Source organism: Pygocentrus nattereri, chromosome 9 (assembly GCF_015220715.1).
Source record: "Pygocentrus nattereri isolate fPygNat1 chromosome 9, fPygNat1.pri, whole genome shotgun sequence".
Taxonomy (NCBI): domain Eukaryota; kingdom Metazoa; phylum Chordata; class Actinopteri; order Characiformes; family Serrasalmidae; genus Pygocentrus; species Pygocentrus nattereri.
In genome coordinates, this window is record NC_051219.1 from 13,078,031 (window position 1) to 13,099,403 (window position 21,373).

The window sequence follows — 21,373 nt, forward strand, 5'->3', positions numbered from 1 at the left end:
CACAGAGCAGGTGTTATTTGGGTGGTGATCATTTTCAGCACTGCAGTAACAGTAACTGATGTGGTGGTGGTGGTGGTGGTGGTGTGTTAGTGTGTGTTGTGCCAGTGGATCAGACACAGCAGTGCTGCTGGAGTTTTTAAATACTGTGTCAATTCATTGTCCACACCTACCTTGTTGGTCCACCTTATAGATGTAAAGTCAGAGACAGTAGCTCATCAGTTGCTGCACAGTTTGTCTTATTCATCCTCTAGTCCTTCAGCAGTGGTCAAAGGACGCTGCCCGTATGCTGTGGCTGGATATATTTGATTGCTGGACTGAGAATAGTTGTGATTTGCTTGCGCAATATTGCGCAATATTATAGGCAATAAAAGCAGTACAAGCATTTGTGCATTTGAATGTTTAAAAATAGTCTGCAGACATTTGTTTTGGACAAAAGATGATCATGATTTAATGATTCTTATTGTTAGTACAGTTGATTATAACATTGCAAAGTCCATGAAACATTTAAAATTCATCTGCATCAGTGGGCAGCCCTGCAGTGATCTACAGCTGAGAGAAACAGTATGTGAGAGTAATCAGTCTGATGAAATGATCTAGATCTTAGAGGGGATTTCTCCCACCCAAATTCAGAAATATGTTTGTGATGCCACCACAGGAATATAGAATTTGTGAAAGATGATGGGTGAAGTTGTAGAACACACAAAAGGATGATAAATCCACCATATGGCTTAGGTCTTTTGAATCATAGGTCTTCTGTAAATGTCCTTGTAGACCATATAATTTTCCCTATTTAAAAAAGAGATGCTCATTTAAAGGGTATTCTGTAATCTATATAGTGTTTTGTCATTGATAATATCTTTGAAAGAAGCTTTCTACGCTGTGTGAAAACAAAACATTTCTGTTTGAATGAAATTCCTGAGTGTATATTTGCTTTCCTTCCATGTAAAATCTCATTTTTTTGTGTTGTTTCTGAATCTGACACATCGTGTTGAAAATTATATTACAAATCACAAAAGCCTAAAAAACACCAGCCTTGTTTACTTGTTTAAGTTAGCGCCGACCCAGCATTTTACAGGCTTTGAATACTCATTATCAGTACTACCCTTAAAAACAATAGTATTTACATTTCAAAACTTACTATAATTTTTAATATGTTTTTAGATGTTCATTATCAGTGAGTTTGTTCATTTTTTAAAACTAAGTATTCCAGTTTTGCAACAAATACTTAAATACATAAATACTACACATTTATGCATCACATTTTTATGATGAATGTGCCAAAATATGGAGAAATTAGGGCTGAATGGTTCGAAGAAAATATCTAATGCCCATTTTTCTGACCATTATTGTGACTGCGATTTACATTGTGATTACAGGTCCAGGCCTGTTTTTATTTATTTATTTATTTAAAATCAATAAAGCCAGAATATCCACTTTTTCTAGCTTCAAGCCTGGTCACTTAATATAGTGTGCAAAACTCTCAGTTAGTTGTGGTTGTGATGTCACAGCACATGAGTGTTTGCTTCTAATTGGTCTCAGTCAGAGGTGTCCAGTCTTATCCGCAAAGGGCCGGTGTGGCTTCAGGTTTTCACTTCAACAAAGCAGGAGATCACCTGATGAAATGTTTGAAGACTAAGACCAACTGATTAAACAAGTGGAATCAGGTGTACTTCAGTTTGTTTAGACACCCCTGGTCTCAGTCATCAACAGGCAGTTCACAGGTTCCATGTTATTAGGTTAAATTTCACCCCTTAAAGTGTGATAAACTAACATTGTTGGGTTAGGGTTAGGGTTAGGGTTAGGGTTAGTGTTAGGGTTAGTGTTAGGGTTAGGGTTAGGGTTAGTGTTAGGGTTAGTGTTAGGGTTAGGGTTAGGGTTAGTGTTAGGGTTAGTGTTAGGGTTAGTGTTAGGGTTAGCTAATAATGTATCGATTTCAGTATAAAAATGATTTATCTACCAGCCTTAGGAGAAACAGATATGCCTGTAACTTTGTCAGATAGGGAGATGAGCACATATCCCACCTTAATAGCAGTGTTGATATAGAAACAAGTTCACAAAGTAGATCTTTTAAAATCTCTGTTTAGCAGTGTGTTTTCACACTTCTGCTTCTGAATACTAATTAAGCAAACAAATACCTACTCAACAAATGGATAGTCAAGGATTCAGATAGGATTCAAATCAGGATTCAAATCAGGATTCGATTCAAATAATTTTATTACATTTTTTTTTCATCCCTGTTTCAGTTGCTGATAAATGAGAGTCGCCATCCAAGTAGTTCCAGGTTGAAATAACAGTGGATTTGATTGATCTAATTATCCTTTGTGTATCATACTCTGATATTCTGTATAGTGTTATACATTGATGTGAATTCCATCATAGAGCATGTGATATTGTGGAATTGTCAAGTATATCATTGTATTTCAGTGCCCAGTCCACTGACTAAGGATTGCTTTTCTTCTTAAGTTACCAGATGAAACTGGGCTACTATTACTGTTGTATAAATCAACTAATCACAGCTCCTCGGGCACTCAAAGGACTAAACGTAAAGAGAAATGTCTTTCTCTTCAGTCTCGCATCCCTCCCTCAAACGACTTCAAGGCTGGTATGAAGCTGGAGGCTCGCGACCCTCGGAACTCCACTTCCGTCTGCATCGCCACAGTGATGGGCATGACGGGCATCAGGCTCCGTCTGCGCCTCGATGGTAGTGACAACACCAACGACTTCTGGAGATTGGTCGACTCCGCAGACATCCAACCAATAGGAACCTGTGAGAAGAATGGAGACATGCTGCAGCCTCCTCTGGGTACAGAACAATCTCTATTCGTATTAGTGAATTGAATCAGTAATTACAGTTTCAGAATTAATAAGTCTAAAAACTTTATTATCCCTTCATCGCAGCATCATTGTGATCGAAATTTACTTGTGAAGTACCACATGTGAGTTATATAGTTATAGTTATATATGAGTTATAGAGCCTTACCTTAACTGGCATTTTCCCCAATGGAAATATAAGGACCTTATATATGCACACAGATTTGAAGTAGTTTTCATTTTAGGGAGAGGGGGTTTCTGAGAGAGAGAATTCTGAGAGAGTACCCCCTCATCTCCCCCAAACACAGCACAGCAGCAGCACGTGGTCATTATTCAGCCAACCCACAGATGTATTTTATTTTTATAATCTAATCTGAACTAAGATAACATTGGATTCATTTTCACATATTCAGATTTCTCTGTTCTTTTGAATGGTGAGCAAAAAACAGGTTAATGTCTTGGCAACAAAGACAGTCAGCATCTATTTAGTTCATGTCTGAAAGTGATGTAGGACACTTTGATTACTGTGGACTATTGTAACTGGTATGAGAGCCGGACAACCGTCTATAAATTACATTGCACATGGGAGTCATTGGCCATCATTGTCCAAGGCTTTGTAGCAGAGAGAACACAAATGATGGGCAGATCTTAGAATGTCTTGTCTTTTAAAATACATGTTGGGTCCAAAAAGGAGAAGTCTGCTAAATTGTGCACGTTTTAAGCTTTTGACTTTAGTCATAGTTAGCAACAGATTTTTAATGAATGAATTGAAACGCCTAGAAAAAAGCACAACATTTAGACATGACTTATATTTACATAGTAATTACTCCTCACAGCAGAGGTTTCGGATTCTGAACTTATCACCTTTTTCACTGCTTATGAGTCATGAGTTATAATGTGTGATGTTACCAACTCAGCTTCTAATATTTAATAATTGTCAATGATATTAAAACCTTGAAATACAGTGTGCCATTGTCTGTAGTTGTTTGCACAATATTGCCACTTATTTAAATAATTTGTTAATTAAATCATGTCAATTATCAGTCCAGGGTTAAAATACTTTAGATAGAATGTTAGAAATGTCTAAAATATTTTTTTGATGTGTAAAACCAGTGTTAAAAAGTTGCAGTAGCCCTTATCCTTACATTTGCCTTAAACTTGCACTTGTTCTCATTCACATTCTCTCTTGCTTTCTCCAGGCTTCAGGATGAATGCCTCCTCATGGCCCATGTTCTTGCTGAGGACATTGAATGGGGCTGAAATAGCCCCAGGTTCAGCATTCAAGAAGGTGAACTCTTTAACCTACGGCCGCTGTTTAACCCATTTTTAATGTCAACTCTTACATTTTGCCGTTATTTTTATTTTCTTATCACAGAAAAATGACAGTGTTTAGGTCATATATAAAACTGAGTTATAGATAGCTGTAAAGTCTCAGCAATATTCTGAAATGTACGTATATCTCCTGTCAGGAACCTCCGAGGCCTCCTCAGAATGGATTTAAGCCAGGCATGAAGCTAGAAGCAGTGGATAAAAAGAACCCGTACCTCATCTGCCCCGCCACCATCGGGGAGGTGAAGGGTGACGAGGTGTTTGTGATGTTTGATGGCTGGAGGGGGGCGTTCGATTACTGGTGCCGTTACGACTCCAGAGACATCTTTCCTGTGGGCTGGTGTGCAGTGACCAAACACAGCCTGCAGCCGCCTGGAAACAGTAGTAAGTCAATTTTCTAAATCACTTACTTCACAAGATATTTAAGATTTTATTTTCAAATGTGTAATTCAAAGTACCGATGTCAAGAATTAAATTTGTACTTGTTGACTACTTTTCACTCACCTGAATAGAATTCCCAGGACCTGAAAAATAAGAAATAAAAACTAAACTGGTTTGCCATAGTAATTGAAAGTTCTGCGCATCACACAGTTTAATTGTAATAAAAATACCAAAATTTTAACCTTAATTTATGTTTATTTCTGTAATTATAATGAATTGAAAAATATGAATTATTGTTATTATTCGATTGAAATTTATCTTGCATGCTAAAATGTAATTCTTACAATCAAAACTTGCATTTAAAGATTTTATTAGATTTAAAAAAAAAATGTCTTACATGTCAAAGTTCTTATTCCTTTTTTACTGTGAAGTGTGTGTGTGTGTATATATATATATATATATATATATATATATATATATATATATATAGATTTATAAGCAAAAATGCTAATATAATAGTTTTAAACAATTTGTGAAGTCCTCACTTACAAAAAGATGTAGGCATAGGGCTGAACAGTTTGGGGGGGGGGTCTGAAATCTGCGATTTCTATCGAAATTGTGACGTTGATTTCATTTGTGATTATTAAGTTAACGTCAACCTGATTTTGTTTTTACCAAGATCATCAACATACCCGTTTTTTCTGGCTGAAGACTAAATGCTGTGTGTCAAACTGTCAGTTAACTGTGTTTTTGTGTACCGTACACAGCCCATGAGTGTTTGCTCCTTATCTTTAGATCTGACTAAACTTAAAGGCCATTCATGATCTCTCTTTTATTTGGCAAGATTTCCCCACTCAAAACTTGTTAAGACAATGTTGCTGATATGTAGGCTGTAATTTAAATAGCTGCCCTTGAGATTTGAAAATTTACGCTTTCAGTTTCAGCCCTATTTGGGTGCCTGTTGACGTCTAGCGTTCCAGTTTGAAATTAAGAAGCAAGATTTGGACACCAGATGTGTCTTAGCTCATTGTCTACATTGTTCATCTAACCATTCCTTTAAAACACAATATGGCTTTTACTTAACAAATGTACTTTGAAAAGCACCTTTTTGCATGTGATGTAATACAGTATTTCAATTTCTAGATGTTATCAGTACTTTATTGGCAGAATGTCTACTGATGCAAATAAATCTGTGAAATGATTAGGTAGAGCAGTTTTATCAGCCATATATCACTTGGGCCCTAGATAAATCTAGATTATGTGTGGTGAAGGGTGGGGATTCACACACAGCTTTGAGCACAAACACCAGTACGTTTTTATGTTTTGAATATGGACTCTACCTGTAGAGTGGACCAGGTGGACCTGGAGTCTACCTGTTTATAGAAGGGTTTTTCACAAGCTCTCATGTAAGCGAGTGACCACTAGGGAGCAGTGTAGCTCCATACACATCATCAACAGCAGACATGCAGCATTGTCAGTTAAATTAGACTGTTGAAACATTTATATATATATATTGTAATTACAGTACTTGCCTTTGTGCAGTAAATGTAATATTGACGCATTTCTCTTAATATGTACCGCTGTATAATTATGAGGTAAATTCACTACAGTTTTGGAAGTGTAATGATGAAGACTGCATGTTGAATTTATTTCACACTGCTCTGGTGTTCCTGGTTGAAGGAGAAGGGATTTTCAGTACCTGTTTTAAGCCTCATTTCCAGCGATTTTTCTCCTCTCCGTTCCTCCAGGCTTGTAAATTTAATTCATAAGAAAAGGGCTCTTCACATGAGACCCTCCATATCATTCCTATTAACTTTAATATGTAATAAAACAAGTTGCCATGACAACGTACCCTAAAGATGTGTCTTACACTAGAATTTTATCTTCTATTATGTGAGAATTATGATGGATTTGATGGCTTGCCCGGGCTGAATTAAACTTTAGATAAGATTAGGTAACATAATGAGAGTTAATTGAAAAGTACCTCCATTTAGCTCAGACAAAAGCAAGAGCCGGGCCAGGTTCTGAGCTGTCACTCATTCTTATTGTCATGGCAACTGTGGCACTGACCTCTCTTTTTCCAGTCAGCACGTTCAGTTTGGAGCCCCTCCTCCTCCATTTAGAATTAAAATGATTCAATTAAAAAGACAATTAAGTTTGCTCAGAGTTCTGAGTTGTGAATTATTATCACAGCTGAGGTAATTGAGGTTGGTGGCAGTGAGGAAATGAAGATCTATATCAGTCTGAAAGTGACTGGCACTCTCTGTAGTGGCTCTTTTTAGCCAGGCTTCTTCTGTGAGATTTCTGTGAGCAAGATAAGAGTCTTCTACCTTCCACTCGGGTACTTTAATAGTGTGTGGTAATATTATGTTTTTAAATATGCATGTATAGAATAAATGGAGACTTCTGAAAAGTGATTTATGCAATAAATAAAGCCGTATATGCATTCGCATTGATTTCAGATACAAAAGAAGTGGTGGCCCTTTAATAACACAACCAGTACAAGAGTGGGCAGTCGGTAGACTTTGGAGAATTCCCGGTTGGCCCGTAGTGTTTGGGGCTGGTTACTGTGAGCTCATGTATCATTTACACATATAAGCTCAGACAAACTAGAAATGTTACGTCTAAGAGTATACCTGTAGTGCGGCCCTTGTTTTAAGTGGTATAGCCCTTGTTTGCTGATTGAGTCTTGCATAGTGGATATTAGATGAAGCTTTTTATTCTCATTTCCCGTTCCACCTTAAATGTAGCAGTTGCAGTAGACATCTGTATAAGCTAACTGTATAAGCTATTAACTCTTATTGCAAGACATTCAGTTTTGCAAGATACAGGCCCTTTAAAAAAGGAGGAAACGAGAGGGGTGCTGAGGAAAACCAAACAGGGGTATCTAAAGAGGCAGAACAGAGAGGCAATGTGAGGAGAGGAGCAGGAGGAATGAGAGAGAGGGAGAGAGAGGATCTATGTCTGACAGGACACATTAATATGCTCATTTGGTTTGTTTGCAGAGGGTGCTGAAGCGCAGGCCTGGCCACTTTAACTGCAGCTGTAACTCACATTAAGCACCGTTTTACGGTCTGCTGCAACTGTGACAAGACAAAGGAAAACTTGATCTTTCAGGAGTGCTTTCTGGCTATGATCCGCAGTCTATGGGGAAAAATTCATAGACCACCACACATTCATGTGCAGTCAGATCCTGGATATAGATCATAACATTCCCCCCATTACACAGAAGTGTGTATTGCTAGTGTCAGTTACAGCGCTTGTGTTTCAGTAGGACAGTGTGGAGATCCGTGTCAGTGCAGTCCAGCCCTTTTCCCTGCACAGTCACAGCTCTGTTTCTCCATGCGTTCTATTGAGGCTCCTTCTTTGAGAGGTGTTATTCATTCAGTGAAAAGAAAAACCAACCAGAGGTGACCTAAATTAAAAGTTATGAGGTCCAGAGACTCCTCAAGTGCTGAGTTCTCTATAGACGTGCGGAGGAAAGATGGACAGAAACAGCTGTGGATTTTTCAGATCTGAAGCAACAGTGGAGCTTGACTTTCTCCTCTCTCTCCAAGATAAAAGCTTTAAGGGCTGCTGATGGGGACGGTTTCACTTTTGAATTTTGGCTGTTTTGACTGGAAATGAAAAAATGGAAGGGACATTTGCACAGCAGTGCATGTAGATCCATGAATACTCAAAAAGAAATCTTTGCATGGTTAAATTATTTGGCTTCTTTTCTATAGAAAGCCTGCTGTGTGTGTTTATCCAAACAGCCTTTTCAAGACTGGTTCTACATAACACCAGAAAGGGTTCTGCTGTTGTTATATGCTGTAGAATATATGTATTTTGGTAATATATAGCACCGTTTTTCTTAAGAGTAAGTTAAAATATCATTTGACAGTAATCAGAAATGTACCAAGTCATCAAAATGTTGCCTAAGTACACAGAGCTGAGTAAACGGATCTAGTTCCTCAACATCTGCCCCTCAGTAGTGTGACAATATTAGCAAGGAGGAAGGTTATTTGCATGTTTACCATTTCATTTTACATTTTTAAATGGATATTTTAATGCAAAAGAGTGTCTCAGCGTTGTGTAAACACAACCATTTCTTATAATAACTCTGAGGGAGCTTTCAGAGTCAGTAAACTCTTCAGACGTCTGGTTCCTATTAGGACAACTGTGACCATTTCTGGCTCACCAGGTTTCTCTACAACAGAGCGCTGCACACCAAACCGCTCTGCACGACTTTGTTTACACCTCAACGACTGACCTATGAAGAAGTTTGGAGAAGTCGGTGGAATTCCCCTTTAAAGTAAAATCAGTGTCGTCCTGTTTTGCCCCTCAGCCATCAACACCTGTGCACGCTGTGGCGGGGCGTGTGCGGCGGGTTCCCTCTTTATCCCCCGCCTCCTTCCCTCCCTCCGCTCCCCGCAGCGGAGGAGTGTACAGCAGGTCCTCCTCTCGCTGCTGGTGTGTGCTGTGTTAGACACGGAGAGGAAGAAGCGCCTTCAGCCGCAAACCGCTCGGCTTCACAGCTCCTCTCAGTCCGACCGCAGCGCTCCGTGCTCGGCTGTTTGTTTTGTGTTCTTCCGCCGCTTTGTCTCCGCCTCGGCTCCGTCGTGTCCTTCCGCGCATGTGGCTCTGGACGGAGGACGGAGACTCTGGCACGAGCACGGTGAGGTCGGGGAGTGTGTGTGTGTGTGTGTGTGTGTGGGTGTGCGCGCGCGCGCGCATCATAGCCCCCCTAGGTGTTTTATTTTGGTCTGTTTGAAACTCGCCTTTTTACCGCGTTGGTCTTTCTGCTCGTGCCCGCGCGGGTGTAAACGGAGGGTCTCCGCTTCTTTGGGAATGATTCCCGTTAAAAGACCAGTTCTGTATTTTATAACGCAGAACTCCGGACTGGGTAGATGTGCGGACTAATACGGAGGCGACAGGTCATTTGCATATTCAGCGAGCCGCTCTTAAAATGTAAATTTATTTATGACGTGTTCGGCTCGAGGACTTTGAGCCAATTCCTGAGTAATACAGGTGAATAAGGTCATTAAGAAACCTGATTACTGATATCTTTCCAGAATAATGACACGTATATATGCAAATGAGGCATGATCTATTCAATCCAATTCAGTTCAACGTTACTGTCATTATACAGTACAGGGTCAGTATAAAATTCAATATGCATTAATTTGTGTGTTTTTTTAAAAGCACACGGGTGATGTTAAAATTAAAATCTTTTTCTTTGTGAAGACGAACTGCAGGAAAAAAAAGGATTTTACACAGTAGATTGTTGGAATATCACAGTTTTGTTGGTTAAACAGTAAATTATTTAAACGGATGATTTGTTGTTATAAAATTAGTTTTTTTTATTTTGAAGCGCAGTATCTAGCCTAAAACCAGCTGTTAGCAGTATATTTGGAAATCGTTCTGTAATGTCCTTCAGAACTGCGGTTAGGATCGAACACGGACAGTTTCGTGAACACAGATATTAGAAGTATTTGGTGTAGAGAAAAGCTGATTTTGAGAAACAGGGTGTTGTGAAGCAGCAGCCAGTGAGATCTCACAGAACGTGCACGGTTTGTAGGAATGTTGTCGTTATTGCAAAGGAAATTGACGTTGGATATTTTGGCCGGGTTCTACTGGAAACAAGCTTTTCTGTGATATGACATGATGTAGTTATGCCAAGTGGAAAATACAGTTAGACGCGAGTGGACGTGAGTGAATTAAACACGTCTTCAGTTTAAGTGTAGATGGAATTCTTGTATGGTTATTGTTTGTTTGTTTGTTTGTTTGTTTCTTGTGTGTGTTTTGTCATCGTGTGAGCCAGTGATAGTCAGCGGTGTGTTTTCAGCACTGGAGTTTTGTTGATATTGATTCATTCACTCAGATTCACTTACTGTGGCATCAAGGTTTGTGGCTGTTCAGCCTTAATAAGAGCAGTCAGTCAGAATTTGAGCGGTGCACAGTTGGTATCGGCGAAGATCGCTGTTGGGCGTGTTTTCCTCCAAATAAGCAAATGGTAATCGACACATTTTGATTTTGGCCAGTCTGTGCTGCAGTTTTATGATGTAATTAACAAACGTGAGCTCATGCTGGATTTGGATGCTGCAGCCACAGTTGTACTAAAATGTTGCAACATAATTATGTGTGACCCATTTTGCTGAATTGCCAGTTACCTCTTCCTTTTGGTGTAGCACTTTACTTGACTTGTATTATTTAAAAGGGTAACTGATTTCTTGTTTAAGAATTTAAATCCCAGTTTGGCCCAATAAAGAGCAAATTATTTATGTTGGAGCTTTGGTGTTTCTTTCACTTAGCCCACACAATGCGAGCTCCAGTTTTGGCTCATTAAAACGGCCACAAAACAAACAGCCATCAGCTACTTCGGCTGTAAAGAAACCAGGCTAACACTGTACTGTGGGGTGCTGTTCATAAGGTGACACGACACCTACATTAGTTTGTCTTGACAGCTGGCATAACCCTATATTAATGTTTATAAATGTAGTAGTAGATGTCAGATGTCATCTGACATAAAGGCCACTTCATCAAACTCGGCAAATGTAACCATAGCAAATAAAGGCTACTGGAATAAGCATTTATAAACATTTATGTACGGTTAAGTCTGTTATTACAACAAGCTCTTATGTTTGTCACATAGCCTTACAAACACTGCCCTGCAGTAAAGTGTAACTGCAATCAGAATGGGCCATAAAAATTCATAATCTGTGCATCTTTGTGGAATTCATGTGTTTTTTGTTCTCACGTTATTATTATAATAATTATACTCATTATTTATAATTATGAGTTTGTTAAGTAGCCTAAATCTGACTGTTGTCGCATGCAAGCGAACACTGATGTGCACCGAACTGACATCATAACACTGGCATCTTCACCAAAATACCCCACAGATGTGTAGTATTTATGTAGCTTTGGCAGTTTGAGTAGCTGGAGTTGGGATGTAGTAGTGTTGAAGTTTAATAGTGGACTTTTTTTAGTGTGACGTCATTTATGTGTAAATGTGTAACGTAGCTTGCTTATCACATCTGTGTAGCATTATTCATATTTTAACTGCTAAGCAACCCAGTAAATCACAGGATCCAGGTACATTCGAAGGGGGAGAAGTGTAAACATGACACAGTGTATCAGATTTAGAGCATTAGAATTTTCTCAGGACAGCTGTGATGTTTAAAATGTCTTTTTTGTTATAGAGAAAACCAGCTTAGACCCGGAGTTCCTAATATGGGCAAAAGGCTGACTATAGAATGATTCGCAGAAGTCTGTCTGGTTCAATTCTTATTTCCTGTTTAGATGGTAGTTTTGAAATATTTTAGTCACATAATCTAGTGCAGTGTCACAAAATACTTTTCTAAGAACATGCATTGCGTTTTGACCTCCCACTGTATTTGGCGTCAGAGCTGGTAATAAAGTTTGTAGCGAAGGCTTGATCATTTGCTCTGTCATTTGCTGTTCAGGCTGCACATGGATCATTCTCGTTGTGTTAGTGACTGGGAAGTGCACGTGCATATAGTTTCTCGTTTTGCTCACTTTTCGCTCCTCCGCTCTCCTCTTTTCCTCTGCTCTTTTCCTCTCCTCTTTTCCTCTGCTCTGCTCTTTTCCTCTGCTCTGTGCTGGTGTTTACCATTTTCAATGAGTTTGTTTCTTTACACTCACACAGCCGTCTTGGCCCGGCCACAGATGCACCACACCGCACACACACTGTCTCTGGAGGGTAATGGGTCATGGGGAAATGAAGCAGCGCCCCAGTGATCATTCCCATATGCTGCTGTAACAGCGCTGAGGGGACTTTAGCAGAACGTTCCAGGGCTTTTTCCTCTCTTTTTAATCTCCCTCACTCACACTGCCCTCCAATTTTGTCATACGAGAGTTATTTAGGGTAAACACACACACGCTCCCTCTGCCTGTGACTCGCTTTCTTTCTTTCATACAGTCACACTCGCGCGTGCGCGCACACACACACACACACACACACACACACACACACACACACACACACACACACAGTGCAGCAGCTTGCTTTACACTTTTGTCTGAGTGTTCTCTTTTATGTGCATTCGTCACTTGCACTGTGTTTAGCATGTGGTGACTTTTGTGAGTGTGTGATTTGTGTTGAATGTGTATGTTTTGAATTATTCACTTCTGAAGGAAGTGGTCAGCACAGGAAAAAAGTTATGTGGTCAGAAAAGCCTCAAAGCTGTCCTTCACGCCAGAGCAGTTCATTCACCATATGACTGTCATCATTACTCAGTTTGAATCTCACTCAAACCTTTCAGCACGTAAGCTTGATGGTGAGTTCTATGCTGTTCGGACCGCTTTAGTTTCAGGGGTGTGCTAGAATATAGTCGTTATTACAGTACAGTGTAAAAGTCAGAGACCATCTTTAATGTTAATTCTATTTCCAGTCCTTAATTCCATAATTCTATGAGTGTCTTCTCATCGCCTTCATGGCAGCTTCCGTTCCTTTCTTGCTTTCAGGTTTTCAAAGAAATCTGCAGGCCCACATCTCCACACCTCCAAAGTTCAGTCTTAGAGATTGGTTGCATTTTCTGTTTCTCATGGTTCAAGTAATCCCAAACACATTCAATGATATTGAGGTTTGGCTGCATTGTTCTGAGAACACCAGCATCTTCTTAGATTTTAATTTATTTATTTTTTGTCTATTTAATTTTCTCAGTAATGGCTTCTTGACAGCTGTACATCCTTTCAGACCCACAGTGTTGACCCATGAGCTGTCTTCTCGCCGTGGAAGGATGGAGAGAGACCGATTTTTTTTTTTTTTTTTTTTTTTTTTTTCTTCAGATCTGAGACAAGAGCGGAGCTTGATTTTCTCAGCTCTCCCAAAGATGAAAGATGAAAGTGCTGTACATCTGATGGGGACAGTTTTGGTGGTCTTCTAGGTCTTACTTGGTTGTTAGGAGTCCCAGTTTCTCTATCTTCACTCATTTTGACTTTTGACATTTTCCTTCCTTATGCAGGTAGATTATTTCACATCTAATCTTCTCTGAACTATCTCCTGAAAGAATCTTGTGTTTAATGATCATTTTGACGGGAAATTTAACAAAGGAAAAGTCGTTGCTGACTTTTGCACAGCACTTTATGCATGTGATTTTAGTCCTGTCTGAATCTGTCATGTCAGTGCGTTCCTGTGTCTACAGATTACATCGGCTTTCCCTGCTATAAAATTAACAGCAGATCGTATCAGTTTCATGCTATTTAACATGCGGGTAAATTTTAACTTCTTTAACTTCTTCAGTAAGTGTACAACACCGAACATTAAAGCTTAAAGTCACATTGGATTCACTAAAGGTTGCTATTTAAGTGATTACTGTAGATAAATTACTGGGAGTGTAAAAACCTGTAATCAGTGCTCTGTAATACGTCAGTCTGAAGGTGAAGATCTAAGATTAGAATAATTGGTGGCAATAATATTCATTAAATTTATCTTTGGCTAAAATAAAATTCATGACCTATTTCAAATGTTAAATCCCAGTGTACTGTAATATTTTTCATTTTCTATAATTCACTACTATGGAAGGTCCCCCAGTCATGTTTGTGTTTATTTTTTAAAAAACACTTCTAAATTGTGCCAAAATCATCAAAATAATTTTTGGTGAACTTTGATTTTTCATTATTCATTCAGTTGTTTCCTGAAGAAGCTGAGTTTAATTGTTGCAAAGTCAGAGATTTATGCTTTTAACGCATTGATATTCAGTATCGAGTTCAGTACTGATGATTCTATTGAGAATTGCTGATAGATTTCATTTATTGTGATTGCCAGTCAACGAATTAAATGTCTTTAGGATGAACAAAAGGAACTATATTTTCTTGTCTTTATTTTCTTTTGTATGTAGAGAGGAAACAGCTCCTCATGTTTAGATGACTTTGGTCTTTTGTGTTCATAATTGAAGTGAAGTGCATCTGGAGCGCATCAGCGGTTTAATTTTTCACTTGTTCTACCAAACCACACTAACAGAGCAAACGCACCAGGGTTCCACACTTTCTAAGTATGTACACACTCTTAGTATCTGTTAGCCAGCAAGGATGCTGGTTTCAAAATCTAAATTATGTTCTGCATGCATGCTGTTAATGTATTTTACGTGTTCGCATTCTGATCAGTCTACTGTCTGTTTCTCTCCTCAGTCACTCTCCCAAAGCCGCTGCCTGCCCCTTCCTCATCCTTCTCGTCTTCCTCACTGTCAAAGCCCACCCGCCGCTCCATGCAGTCTTCATACCGCCTGCCGACGCCCCTGCCCCCGCTGCCCGTAAGGAAGGGGGTGAGGGGCCGGCGACCCAAAAGCGAGACCATCGCCCTCCTGAAGGCTCTCGCAGCATCTGCTGCCGCCGCCCAGAACGCAGCCGGACCTCAGCTGGAATCGGCCGAGCCCACATCACCGCTCACCCCACGGCCACACAAGAAGAGAGGACCCAAACCAGGCAGCAAGGTGAGGGATGAGGTGGACTGTATAGAGCACATGTGGAAATAGATGCATGTGCATATCAAACAGAGAAGCTGCTGGTGGTCTCAGAAAAATGGACTATATAGTCCAGACCTTAACATTACTCAACTTTATAGGTCTGGAAGAATGCCCCTGCGGATTTGTTTGAAAAAACTAAACGCAGGTCTCATGAAAAGAATAAAGGCTGAGTGGAAAGACTAAATACTAAATAGAAAAGTTATTAAGTTATTAAATGTTATGTAGTTGTTGGGGCATCTACAACAATGAAATAATTCAGACAGCTTACATACGTGCAATCTAACATTATCTTCCATAAAGCACACCATAAAACAAAACCGAGATACAAGTTAGATTTAGAAGTACTCCTGTAGGACCAGACTTATCTCTAGTTGTAACGTTGTTATACAAGTGCTGCTCAACAAAGCTTTCTGGCAAGTCAGAGAAATTTCCATTAACAAATTGGCTCCTTTTTGGTGTGTGTGCTATGAGTGTTCTGATAAACCACAAGCATTCAGACAGAATGACAGTCAAATTCAGAATCACTAACCACGTCCTGTCTCTAACCAGGTAACCTGGAAGAATCAAGTGTTCACCCATGTGTGCTGTTATATTGCGCTTTGCAGCGTTAAGCAATATATATAGCCTGTTTTTTTATGTGGTTTGTCACGTTTGCTGTTTGCATGTTCTCACTCTGAGTGTGTTTGTAATTACGCGTGTGTTTTTGTGCCTCAGAGGAAGCCTAAAATCCTACAGAGCCCCCTGTCAGCATCAGCAGGGTCAGACTGCAGACTGCCCCCAACCCAGCAGCTCAGAGACGGCATGTCCCCGCTGAGCTCCCCCTCCTCTGTGGTGTCCACTGGTAAAACCTGCACACTTTCACAGCACTGACCACAAAGCAGCACCCTATAGACCGCTATCCCCCTCGCTTAATTTCAATTTACACTTATCCGCCTCAAGATTTTTGAAATATGAGGCATTCTGAATATTCCCTTTATTTTCACTTCATTACTGGTACCGTACAGCATGTAGCACTGTTGAATTATACAGCAGGGTTTGTCAAGCACTGGGCCATGGACCCACCCTTAATGAGCTGGTCATGGAGTTTTATAAAATAAAAATCTGTAAATAAATGAATAATATAATAATAAATAATTGACTTTACAGTAAAAAATATAGCGTTTTCACACTGTAAACAATGTTAATACTATTTCTGTAATAACAGCTTCATTAATTTTTGCCCTTTGACTCTAGAAATAAGATACGCGCCCTGACAGTTGTCCACTTGCGAGCGATTGGTGTAAAAAATTGTGTTGACATTACACTTAAATTGCCACAATTCTGCTTCATTTCTGTTATAAAACATTAAATTAGCATAATCTGTTGATGTTGTGTTTACTGATGCAGGTCACATATTGCATCCAAACGTAACTGTGGTGAAAATTTCTGAAAATGTACATTTTTAAACAAAAAAGTTGAGTTTTTTTTTTTCTGCACTTTCATGCTTTCTAGTGATAAATAGGTGGGCCTCAGGGTGAAGAACCCCTCATCTACAGCTCCTGTCATCCTGCTTCCTACTAAGCATTTGAAACATGTCAAATTGTTTAGTGCTAACATGTTGGCACCATTTCATGCATTTATCTTCTCCAACCTGTGCCTCTCTTACTCATTTTCATCGTCTCATTGTCTTTCTCACTCTTCCCTTTCCCCCCTCTCCCTCAGTGTGTGTGTATGTGAATAAACACGGGAACTGTGGGCCCCACCTGGACCGTAAGCAGGTGCAGCGGCTGCCGGATCATTTCGGGCCAGAGGCGGTGAACCTGGTGTTACAGCAGACAGTGCAGGCGTGTCTTGACTGTGCCTATCAGCCCAAAGTGCTGCTGGGCTGCCTGCAGAACCAGCCCGAAGGCGGAGAGGTCGTCCGAGGTAATGAGCACAGACTGCGTGAGATGACCTTTGTAGCATTTTTTCATGCCAACTAATCAAGTGTTATTAGGATAATAATGCTGGAGAAACATTTTTCTGCAGACTGGCAGCTGAGTTGAAATTGTAAAAAGACAACCTTGACATCTGGGTCCATTCATTATAAATATGGTTAAAGCTCTTCTTTGTCTGTGTTGTTCAGGAAATGGCTCATCCATCTCCACCATCAGCTGCTCATGCGGCTTGCATACATGTCTCTTTGTCTTTTTTTTTTCTCTTCTAGTTTGAAAATGTTGAAGGCTTTTGATCACTTTGAGGTTAAATTGTAAGGCTAAAGATTTCCTCTTTCACACTACCAGATTGTCTGTGCTGCTAACCACTTCTGACTGAACTCCCGACCTAGAAAATGGATTCAGATCAAATTTGTCTGTAGGGGCACGTCAGGGTTAAAAATGGGGAGTCATGTAGTCTCAGCCTGGCCTTTAACGTTTAACATAATTTATGCTGGACACACTGGAGATATATCCTCAGCGGTTTTTGAAAGTAGTCTGTAAAATCTGTTACATAACAGCTTGCTACAGAAATCTAAGCGCGTTCTAAAAACAGTTGTCATGGTGACTAAACAGAAAAGATTTCAGAGTTAAGATCTTTCTGTAAAACAGCCCCTAGTCCTCAACCCTGTCCTGAGCACTTTTTAAAACACGTGACTTGGGGGCAGTCGTGGGCTGGAGGTTAGGGAACCAGCCCTGTGACTGGAAGGTTGCCGGTTTGATCCCCTCAGCTGACGGTACATGACTGAAGTGCCCTTGAGCGAGGCACCTAACCCCCAATTGCTCCCTGGGTGCCGTGGATAGGGCTGCCCACTGCTCTGGGCATGTGTGCTCACTGCCCCCTAGTGCGTGTGTTCACTAGCGTGCATGTATGTGAGTGTTTCACTGCACGGATGGGTAAGTGCTGAGGTCTAATTGTTGTAAATTCTAATTCTATTCTTCTCCTGTAAAGTTACCTTTTTGAATATACAAGGTTTCATTAAGACAGCAAAGATTTGCTCCTGGGTTGAACTGATTTCTTGCTTCTCTGTCTCCTCCCCCTGCCAGTGCGGACGGATGGTGGAACGCGGATGGTGAAGCTGCCGTCTGCGTCCAGCGCTGCGTTCGTCCTGCGTTTCCTGGAGATGGTGTGTCGGCACCTGCAGTGTGACAACCTATTCAGCAGCCAGCCCTTCAGCCCCTGCAGCAGCTACGAACGCAGCAAGTCAGGTGTGTGCAGCACATAGATGCATGACCACACAGTGACCTATGTTTATAATACATCTGCCAGATTTCGTACACATTGACCTTTTGGTCAAAACGTTCAAATAAAACAGGACAATTTTTGGACATGACTTGTATTTGCATAATAATTTGCATAATTACACCTGTATTTTAGTCTCAGAATGTACCAAAATTTTCATGGTAAAATCACCAAAATGTTCACCCGATGCCACAGAGGACTGGCTTCTGAACATATCACTACTTTCACTGCTCATTTGTTATCATGCCTGAAGAATTCATGTATGAGTGCATTTGGCCTTCAAGTTCAGCAAGACAAATACACATGCACACATAGTCACCCCCTGATCTACATAAACACATGTTGTGCCCTGAAGATTAAACCGTGTCTGTGTGTGCGCAGTGAAAGAGGAGTTGTCAGAGGCTCCAGCGCTGAACAGAGGAGTGAAAAGAATCTCCAGAGACTCTCCGCCATACTCCGCTCCGCTCTCACCCAAATTGCTGCGTACAGATACACACCCCTCAGAAGGTAGGATACTGTGTGGGTGCTCATGTAGCTTTTAATGTGCTTGTGTTTAGAACTGTAGTGACACATTTTCAACATTGTGCAGTGTTCAAATGCTTAGGGCCCATATCATGAAAAGCTACATTTTCTTTACTTTTTAAAAATATGCAGTATGTAAACATTGTTAAAGTTTCAAAATGTACCGTTCACTCCACAGTTGATTGTCCATCTATAGAAGTGAAGCTGCAAACGTGGAAGTTTTTTTGGTCTTACAGAAACAAACATGCAAACACATTTACATACATTCACCTATTCAGTCTATGGCAGTTTAGTTCCACCCATTGACACTAAAGTTAAAAGGGTTTGTTGTTTTTGAATGAAAAGCTCAGGGCAGCCAATCAGAACAGATCATTTACATGTATGAACTTTAAAGCACAGTGATAAACATCCTGTTTAATTATAAGGGGTAAATTGAAGCTGGAGGATGGTCATGTAAAATGATTAATCACTGTGTTTGGTTCATAAAACTACACAAATATCACCTCAGGAAATAAAGAGCATGCAAGACAGTATAAAATATGGTCCATTTAACATTAGATTCAAAACTTCAACAGTATATTAAAATTTGCTTAAATAAGCTGGCATAGTTAAACTTTGGCAAGCCTACTGCACGCACTGAATCTTTACTGACACGGAACATAAAATATTAACAGCAGCTGCAACTGGAGGTCATGGTCATTTACTGTGATTTTCCTAGGATTATTTTAATGAATGTAAATGAAGACAATGACTTGATATCGTGGGAAAAACAGACATGATGCAGGGTTTTGACTTGGCTGGAGTTGGTATTGGATAATGATGCATTGAGATCATTAGATTTGAGGTTGCATGCCACAAGCCCTACACTGTGCTTCTCAGTCAGAACATTCAGAAATGCTTTTTCAGGAAAATGAGGAAATCAATGAGAATAGAAACATTGTGGTCAGCTTGGGAGTGATAGTCGCAAGCCTGATTGTGTCTGTGTCTACACTTCCAAAGTAGAATAGGTTCACTTCATCCAGCTTTGTTACTGAAGAGCACCTTACAGAATCTCCATGACGTACCTGGAATAAGTCATTTGAGCACACCTATAAGCTTCCATTGTGTATTAAAGTAGAATAGTTCATGCATTTAATGTATTTGTGTCCTGTGTGTGCAGCTGAGACTTTGCCTCCAGAAGAGAACGGTTTATTGAAGGAGCAGCGCTTCATGGACTCCGCCTCTAACTCCATGACGCCCCGTCCACAGACCTTAAGAAGCACATCAGAATACCAGTCCCAGCCTAGCAGTCCGTATTACCATGGCAACGGTCCTCCTCTGCGTCGCCATGCCTCCAACCCCACTGCACGCACCCACAGAAGAGTAGAAGGTTCGTTTTTTCCCCTCACTTTTACCTCACTGATCCTCTAGTTGAAGTTCATGTAGTGTCTGGAACCCATCAGATTCTGATGCTACCCAGTCTCTTCAGTGAATTTACATTGGATCCAGATGATGTTGCACAGAATCATGCAGGCTTGAACTTGACTGTGGTAACTATTATTTTTTCATCTAGCATGCGTACACCACCGCAGGGCTGTAAAAAATCATTGATGACTTTTGAAGTGCCATGCTGTTCAATGCAGATTATTTAGTGGCATCTGTTTTGGAATATTATAATCCATAACTGTAATAATATTCTGTAGAGTACATTCATTTTTTGGCCAAATAACATTTAATTACAGAAGACGCTTGGTGTATTTTGTGTTTTACTCTCTATATTTGACTACTTTATTAACTTGAAAATTGGAATGATCAAGCATGCCAAAACAATCTAATCATGGTAAAGAGATTTATATCTCTACATCACATGTGACAGGATCCAGTATTCGTGGGCCACAACACTGCAGATTTTGGCAAGCCGCCTCATTGAACACACCTGATTCAGCTCATCCGCTAATTAGCAAGGCCGTCATGAGCTGAATTCAGAGCATTAGATGAGGGTAAGCGCTAATCTCCACAGCACTTTGACCAGGAAAGTCCCCAGTTTGACATGCCTGCTGTACATCATGAGGCATTTTTCCACTGGGCACTGCAGTACAGCAGTATGATTTCTACTATTATGACTCCAAAGAGAACCGGTGGAACCATCTCATTCCATTGCACAACAGAGTGAATAGACGAGATTCTCTAATATAATTCCTTAAAGAGGTCCTTGGTGATGCAGGTTTGTTGTGACACACAACACAGAGAGTGAGAACAGTCCTCACGTTTAACAGTTTTACAGGTAGTAGTTCAGGATAAAGCAGTTTTTAAATTGTGTACATGTATGTTTTGTAGGTATTTGGGCCTTTTAGTTGAGTAGTTAAGTTACTCGCTCTACAAGTGGGTGAGCAGAGCTCAAGCCCAGCTCAGGGAAGCACTTGGGCTTCTGACATTACAGTGTTTTTAAAAAAGAAAAAGAAAAAAAAAACTGTCAATTGAACAAAAGGTAAGAGAACAGAACAAGAATTTGTGTCAGGTTATTACTTCAAGTTCAAATAATTGAAACATTTTTAGCAGTTTGACCAGATTTAAGTTAACATCAATTTTTTATTGCAGTGGTTCTGCCTATATAAGTTAGGTGCTGCAGGTGTGAGGTAATTTAATTTGATCTGATTTGTCATTTCAGCCCTTAACGATGTGTTTAT

General features: G+C 40.1%; 1 protein-coding gene across 2 annotated transcripts in view; it reads left to right on the forward strand.

Annotated features, from left to right (window-relative positions):
* Nucleotides 1-21,373, forward strand: part of LOC108435571 (Scm polycomb group protein like 2) — a 52,076-nt gene that overhangs the window by 24,684 nt on the left and 6,019 nt on the right. For both annotated transcript variants that reach the window (XM_037541173.1, XM_037541174.1), the window contains exons 5-13: nucleotides 2,569-2,803; nucleotides 4,011-4,099; nucleotides 4,281-4,524; nucleotides 14,656-14,957; nucleotides 15,705-15,831; nucleotides 16,692-16,895; nucleotides 17,990-18,151; nucleotides 18,567-18,692; nucleotides 19,867-20,076. In XM_037541173.1, coding sequence (XP_037397070.1) covers nucleotides 2,569-2,803; nucleotides 4,011-4,099; nucleotides 4,281-4,524; nucleotides 14,656-14,957; nucleotides 15,705-15,831; nucleotides 16,692-16,895; nucleotides 17,990-18,151; nucleotides 18,567-18,692; nucleotides 19,867-20,076 — 1,699 coding nt within the window. The remainder of the gene's footprint in view (nucleotides 1-2,568; nucleotides 2,804-4,010; nucleotides 4,100-4,280; nucleotides 4,525-14,655; nucleotides 14,958-15,704; nucleotides 15,832-16,691; nucleotides 16,896-17,989; nucleotides 18,152-18,566; nucleotides 18,693-19,866; nucleotides 20,077-21,373) is intronic.